The sequence below is a fragment of the Cebus imitator genome, unplaced genomic scaffold (genome assembly GCF_001604975.1).
Source record: "Cebus imitator isolate Cc_AM_T3 unplaced genomic scaffold, Cebus_imitator-1.0 Scaffold15, whole genome shotgun sequence".
Lineage (NCBI taxonomy): Eukaryota > Metazoa > Chordata > Mammalia > Primates > Cebidae > Cebus > Cebus imitator.
The window spans coordinates 12044506-12051958 of NW_016107330.1; the positions used below are offsets into that span (position 1 = coordinate 12044506).

At 56.0% G+C, this 7453-nt stretch overlaps 1 protein-coding gene across 8 annotated transcripts in view; it reads right to left on the reverse strand.

Moving 5' to 3' along the window:
- The window catches only part of HSPG2 (heparan sulfate proteoglycan 2), a 124009-nt gene that overhangs the window by 15425 nt on the left and 101131 nt on the right, over positions 1 to 7453 (reverse strand). For 6 of the 8 annotated variants that reach the window (XM_017506939.2, XM_017506931.2, XM_037730732.1 and 3 more), the window contains 10 exons: positions 6430 to 6571; positions 5965 to 6116; positions 5435 to 5576; positions 5184 to 5318; positions 4726 to 4860; positions 4304 to 4485; positions 3207 to 3402; positions 2755 to 2934; positions 2185 to 2445; positions 464 to 668 (listed from right to left, as the gene is read on the reverse strand). In XM_017506939.2, the coding sequence (XP_017362428.1) occupies positions 464 to 668; positions 2185 to 2445; positions 2755 to 2934; positions 3207 to 3402; positions 4304 to 4485; positions 4726 to 4860; positions 5184 to 5318; positions 5435 to 5576; positions 5965 to 6116; positions 6430 to 6571 (1730 nt within the window). The remainder of the gene's footprint in view (positions 1 to 463; positions 669 to 2184; positions 2446 to 2754; positions 2935 to 3206; positions 3403 to 4303; positions 4486 to 4725; positions 4861 to 5183; positions 5319 to 5434; positions 5577 to 5964; positions 6117 to 6429; positions 6572 to 7453) is intronic. The other 2 variants (XM_037730745.1, XM_037730730.1) reach the window with 2 other exon arrangements.

Below are 7453 nucleotides of genomic sequence, written 5' to 3' on the forward strand. Positions count from 1 at the left end.
TGAGATGGAGTTTTGCTCTTGTTGCCCAGACTAGAGTGTAGTGGTGCAATCTCCGCTCACTGCAACCTCTGCCCCTGGGTTCAAGCAATTCTCATGCCTCAGCGTCCTGAGTAGCTGGGATTACAGGCATGTACCACCATGCCCAGCTAATTTTTTGTATTTTTAGTAGAGATGGTGTTTGACCATGTTGACCAGGCTGGTCTCAAACTCCTGACCTCATGTGATCTGCCTGCCTCGGCCTCCCAAAGTGCTGGGATTACAGGTGTGAGCCACCACACCTGGCCCTCATTTCAGTCTTATGTAACCCATTACATAGCTGAGAACACTGAGGCTCAGAGAGGTCAAGCGATGTGTCCAAGGACAGAGCTTCATGCTGCGCCCGCTGGGGCAGGTGCTTTAACTCTGCTCACTGTGAGCCTTGGGCTTTGCTGCCCAAGTCCAGTCCTGCTCCGACCCCACTCACCGGAGCACCCCATCCTGCACGCTGTGGCCCGGAGGCAGCTGACCCCCTTCCTTGAACCAACGGATCTGGGTACCCCGGTCGTTGGGCACAGCACAGTGGAACTCAACGCTGGCCCCAATGCTCTTGGTCTCTAGCTGAGGCGTGACCTGCACGGTGGGCGTGGACTCTGCTGGGATGGAGGTGGCAGGGAGAGAACCAGGGGGGCCTGCAGGGAGGACACATACAAGGTTCTGCAGGTACCTGTGTGTATGATGTCCCTGATGCCCTTCCAGGGACCCAGGAAACCCCCAGCCCAACATTCCAAGAATGTTCTTGTCCTGATAGCCTCTCTGACCAGGGAAAAAAGACTGTTCATGAAGTGGCAGATTCATTCCTGTGCACACTCATGCCACTATTCCGTCAACATGGATAGGAGCCTGTGGAGTGCTGGGCTGTTTCCACAGCTCCTGGCTTTTGGGTAGGGAGGGCAGGCCACAACAAGAGTGGGAGGGACTCAGACATTTTAAGGAAGGACAGCAAAGCCTATTCTGCCTGCAGTTTAAATAAGAGAATCCAGGGCCTTGGCCATGGTGAAGACACCTACATGTGCAGGGGACAGATGGCAGGTGGGGGCAGATGCATATTGTCCCCATTTACTAAGTGCCTACTGTGAGCTACAGTTTTACATCTGTGTTTACATGTGTGTACTTTTCCATCTCAGCCTACGTGGTCAGCGTTGTTCTCTTCACTTTACGGATAAAGAAACTGCGGCTCAGGCTGGGTGCAGCGGCTCATGTCTATAATCCCAGCACTTTGGGAGGCTGAGGTGGGTGGATCACTTGAGGTCAGAAGTTCAAGACCAGCCTGGCCAAAATGACGACACCCTTTCTCTACTAAAAACACAAAAACTAGCCAAGCAGGGTGGTGCATGCCTGTAGTCCCAGCTACTGGGACACTGAGGCATGAGAATCACTTGAAGCTGGGAGACAGAGGTTGCAGTGAGCCAAGATCGTGCCACTGTGCTCCAGCCCGGGTGACAGAGTGAGATTCTGTCTCAACAAAAAAAAAAAAGAAAGAAAAGAAAAAGAAAGAAACTGAGGCTCAAAAAGTTTCAGTGACTTGGCCAAGGCTGCACAGCCAGCAAATGGCCAAGCTGTGCTTTGAACCCAGGTCTGAGTCCACTGTCCGGGCCCTGGACTAATGGGTTACATGCTGGGCTACTTTGAGAGTTTGGGGTCCAAAAGCCCCAAACTTTTGTATCACTGATGTAGGAGGCCATGGAAATACTGGGCTCTCTGAAGACCCACTGAGGCCCTGGGCGTGCTGGGGGTGGGTGCTCCTGTCACTCATTCACTGTTGTCCCTGTCAAGCATTTGCCCAGCCCACCCTGGGCCTTGTCACCCTCAGCTAAGCCCAGGGCTGCTGAGATGCCTGGGTCCAGGCCCTGCCCTGAGCGTTCTCACTGCCTGGCAGGGGAGGCAGGCTGGGTGCTTATGTACACAGAATGGTTTCCTGTGGCAGTGCCAGGGCTGTGCCAAAGGAGAGCTAGAGGAGCTGAGCACACGTGATGGAGGGGCTTCCTGGAAGAGGCAAGCCTGCCTCCGGGCTTGGAGAACAGGGAAGAGGAGGGCATTCAGGTGGGGTTGTGAAGGGAGTCCCTCCCACCCTGAGTCTGCCTAGCTGGGCCATCGAAGGGCCAGGAGGAAAGGGGCCCCCTTCCACCCTGAGCCAGGGCTGCTTACCTTGGATGAGCAGCTGAGCAAAGGCCTCGGTGGAGCCCACCTTGTTGGTGACCCGGCAGCGGTAGCGGCCGGAGTCCTCGGGGGCTGCAGACTCAAAGTGCAGCAACTCGTTCCTGGCAGTCGCCCTCCCAGGAAGGCTGCCGCCCACACGGCTCCACTGGAAGGTGAGCGGGGGTGTCCCGTGAGCCAGGCACTGGAGCTGCACCGTCTCCCCTGCCTGCACCGAGGCGCGCTCTGGGACTGTAGTGGCATATGGTGGGCCTGGGTTGGGGGACACAGAGGTCAGGATGGGGGAGGGCAGAGGTCAAAATGGCAGCAGGTCATTGGATACAGGTGTCCAGAAAAGCTGAATGGTGATCCCAGAGGACTGGGGATAAGAAAAGCAAAGTTCCCAGGAGGGGGTGTGGATGTCAGGCAAGAGTAGGCTCTGGGCCCCTCTGGTGCCTGGAGACCTCTGGGGTCTAAACATCCATCCTCTGGATGGAGTTTCTGGGGTTCTGTGTGGGGTGGAGCCTAGTCGGGGGGTTCAGATCTTTATTTGGTGCAGACAAAGACGGGATGAGGCCTTACTCTCCACGTGCAGGATGATGTTGGCCTCAGCATGCCCGGCAGGGCTAGTGGCATTGCAGATGTACTGGCCCGAGTCCTGTTGGGCTACCCGGGGGATGATCAGTGTGTCACCTTCCACCCGGTGCTGCCAGGGTAGTGGGGAACGCAGCTTGGACCAGTGGATGGTGGGCGCGGGGCTGCCTGTGGAGTAGAGTGGAAGATGACATAAATCACTAGGTTGTCTCAGGGACTCGAGGAGGGTGGCTGTGGTGAGGAAGGGCCCTGGGTGATCCTGTCCCTCTCTGGGGACTCCTAAGTGGGTTCCTCAGCCAATGCTGCGTGATGCTGGCAACACAGTATCCCTACGCTTCCTAGCCCTGGACACGACATCATCTCTAGATCTCACGGGTCTGCAATTCAGACCCCAGGGCATCCCTGCCCTGCCAGCCCTGTGTGCCAGCCCCTGCCCACACCTGTGGCCGAGCAGCGCAATGTGGCTGTGTGTCCAGCCTCCACAGTCAGCTCAGCTTCTTCTGTTTGGACCTGAGGGGCCCCTGGGGCCACAGCACCCGTGTCCACGATCACCTCCACCTGCTTCTGTGCTGTGCCCAGTGCGTTCTGAGCAAGGCACACGTAAGTGCCCGCATCTGATGGCTTCACGGATGAAATCTAGGAGAAAGCAAAGAGGCTGGTTATGTGGGGACTGAGTGGGGATTTTGATGTCAGCCCCAGCTCTGGCTTGGCTTTCCCTATTTCCTCTACCCTGCCTTGGTATTTATTTATTTTTTGAGACAGGGTCTTAATCTGCCGCCCAGGTTGGAGTGCAGTGGCACCATCCTGGCTCATTGCAACCTCTGCCTCCCACGCTCAAGCAGTCCTCTTGCCTCAGCCTCCTGAATAGCTGGGACTGCAGGTATGTGCTGCTATACCTGGCTAAGTTTTTATTTTGTTTTAATTAATTAATTAATTAATTTTGAGATGGAGTTTCGCTCTGTCTTGCCCAGGCTGGAGTGCAGTGGCGTAATCTCAGCTCAGTGCAGCCTCCCCCTCCCAATTTCAAGCGATTCTCCTGCGTCAGCCTCCTGAGTAGCTGGGACTACAGGTGTGTCCCACTACACCTGGCTAATTTTGTATTTTTAGTAGAGGCGGGGTTTCACCATGTTGGCCAGGCTGGTCTTGAACCCCTGACCTCAGGTGATCTTCCTGCCTTGGCCTCCCAAAGTTCTGAGATGACAGGTATGTGCCACCACGCCTGGCCCTTTCCTTGGTTTTGTCCCATCTGGCTGCTTGAGGGCTCACCCTCATGACACCCCATTAGTCCATCCATGTACTTGGCCTTCGACCCACCCTCCCATCCTTCCACTCATTCTTTCTTCCTTCTCCCACCTTCCTTCTCTCTTCCCCTCATCTTCCAGTCTATTCGCCATCCACCCCGCCCATCCATTCCTCCCTTCCTCTCTCCATCTACTCATCACCACTTGCCATCCGCTAGTATCCTCTCCAAGCACCCGCTCAAGGCTGGGCCCTGGACTGAGCCTCAGACCCGGAGACGCACCAGCCCTGGCCTTACCTGCAGCACCGCATGGCTGTCCACGAGCCCATACGTCCGCTGCTCCAACTTGACAGGGGTGCCAATCCGAGTCCAACGAGCAGAGGAGCGGGGCTCCCCGGCACTGACACACTCCAGGGTGACAGCCTTTCCCTCTTTCACCCACACAGGGCCCTCGGGGAGCACGGACACTGTCGGGGGCCCTGTCCAGAGGAATGACAGCACTGACCACAGGCAGGGCTGTGCGGGTCACCCACATGGCCATGGCCTCCAGCTCAGTATCCTGTCTCTCGACTGCACTGAGGTGGAAACTGAGGCTCAGAGAGGGAGAATGCCCAAGACAGAGTCAGTGGTGGAGGGAGGATTTAAACGTGGAGGGTCTGAGCTGAGAATCAGGGCTGGAAACAGGAGGGCAGGGCCCCACAGGGTCAACATCCCCTCACCGTGCACGCTGAGGTTCACCACACTCTGGGCCACGCCGTAGGCATTGGAGGCCACGCAGCGATAGGGGCCGTGGTTGCTGGGCCGGGTGCCCACGATGGTGATGACGGAGCCATTGGGACTGATGTGGACGTTGTCTGTGAGGTTGATGGGGAGGGTGAGAGAGTACTGACCCGGTCCGTCTCATGTTTTGGTGCTGCCAGCCTGTGCCCCTGGGCCCACGGCCCCCACCCCTCCGGCCTGGGTGTGTCCAGCTCATGGAGTCCCAGATAGCAGAAGGTAACAAAGGCCTTGGAAACTCCTGGGTCCAGCACCCTCTCCATACAGAGACAGGAAAGGCCTTACTGGCCACATCGTGAATGTGAGGAGTCCAGACTTCTGCCCCACCCTCACACAGTGGGGATGACTGCACCCCGCCTGCCCCCATTTGCCCGCCCACCCACCCACCGGCCCAGCTCACCCTCCAGCTTCCGGGTCTTCCACTCAAGGCTGATGGGGGCTGCCCCGTCGTGGATAAGGCACTTGAAGCTGGCATCCTGGCCCTGGTGCACGGTGCTGCTGGGCGGGTCGATGGAGATGACTGGACTCCTGAGGCCTGGGGCCAGAGGGGCAGAGGGCTAGGCTCAGCAGGGGTGGGCTGCTTTGACCTGGGGAGGCTCTGCTTCAGGGCCCTCCCCTTCCCCACTTGCCCATGGCATCTGCCATACTCACGGTAAGAAGACCCCTCGCTGGGTGGGACTGTGACCACGAAGGAGGCTTCTTGCTCAGGGCCTGGGCCACCAACCACGCGGCACACATACTCCCCGGAGTTGGCAGGGGAGACTTGGTGGAGCCGCAGATGGGAGCCATGGGTCTGCAGAGCATGGAGCAAATGGTTATAAGGCCAAAGTCCCTGGGACAAGGAATGTCCCCAAGCCCAACTGTGCTGGTACCCAAGAGTTAACTCAGGAGCTTCGGGCCCCAGCTGTTAGGGCTGGTGGAAGCTTCACTCACAGAACCCTGGAAGTCCAATCTGCTAACTTTACAGTGGGGGAAACTGAGGCTGAGGAAAGGATTCAGCTGCAGAGCCAAGAGAAAAACCCAGGTCTCCTGATTCGAAGGCTGGTGAACTCGTGCCCCAAAAGCATTTTATCCCCTGGGGTCTCCAAGCAGGCTGGTGTTTGCATGAGGTTTGGGTGCAGAGAACAACTGCAGGTCTAACCTTGCCTGCCCTGGAATCCTCCCCCTCCTGGCCCCTGTACCTGGTGCCGGGCAGGGAGGCTGCCTCCGCGCTTGTACCATGTGACCTGGGCATGGGCCTGCCCAGGCACCACGCAGTTCAGATCCAGGGTCTGTCCTTCAGTCACGTGTGAAGAGGAGGACTCAATGTAGATGGGCTGGGCCAGTCCTGGGGCTGTGGGCACAGGGGGTGGGTGAGAGGCCAAGTTCTGCGGATGAAGGCAGGGGCTGGGGGACACTGAAGGCCAACTCCAGTTGGTCCTGGGGGTGCGGTAGCTTGAGAGTAGCTGACATGACCTAAAAAGGGTCTCCTTTCCCTGGGGACTCCGGTGTCCTCTTGAGAACCCAGGGATGGGGACCCCCTGATTGAGGGGACGGGACCATCTTCAGACTTGGGAACACCTGGGTTGAGAGAGAGGAGAGGAGCAGGGCCGGGAAGGGGCCCCACGCTTATGCATGGGCATCACCCACTGTTGCTTGTCACTCACCAGGAATGGGGCTTGGGCTGGAGGGCTCAATTGTGACCAGGACAGATGCCTCCAGGGTGCCTGAGCTTCCAGTCACTTGGCATGAGTACTCGCCAGAGTCAGCTGGGGACACCTGGTTCAGCCTCAGCAGCGGGCCATGGACCTGGCCAAGGTGGGGTGAGAGTGGGGAGGGTGAGCTGGGAGCCTTCAGATGCCCAGGCCTCTGGGACTTGCACCCCGGGACTGCCGTGCATGGGTATGTAGGTGCACCCTGTTGGAAGTGACCCCTTTGACAGTCGGCATCGTGGAGGCCATGTTTATTATGATAATTTTTTTTTCCGGTAGGAAGAAGTCAAGAGCCTTGAGTAGGAGGTGTCTTTTTCTTTTCTTTTTCTGAGACAGTGAATTGCTCTTTCACCCAGGCTGGAGTGCAGTGGTGGAATCTCGGTTCACTGCAACCTCTGCTCCTGGGTTCAAGTGATTCTCCTGCGTTAGCCTCACAAGTAGCTGACATTACAGGCATGTGCCACCATGCCTGGCTAATTTTTGTATTTTTGGTAGAGACGGGGTTTTGCCATGTTGGTCAAGCTGTTTTTTTTTTTCAAAAAAAAAAAAAAAAAAAAGGCAGAATGAGATTATGTAAACATCCACATCCAAGTACGTTTTTTTGTTATATGCACATCCTTCTATTGGAAGGAAACTCTGGAAAACAGTAACCTAGTCTTTTTCCAAAAACCTTTATTCCTAATCCCTGAGTTTGACACATAGTATATGATTAATATTTGTGGAGTGGATGGATGGATAGATGTGCAGATACATGAATATACTGCTTCTTAAGATGTCTGGCTCTGAGAAGGCTGTTGTACTATGTAATAGATTTTGGAAGTGAGCTAGAACTGCGTTTTAATTCCAGATTTACGTAGAGTTTTGCAGTTGGGATATACCTCTTCCTACTGGTGAAGGTAGGACTAATACTACCTACTTAGTAGTTTGTTGAAAAAAAAAAAAGAAGAAAGAGAAAAAAAAGAATGAAGGAGAGGAAGAA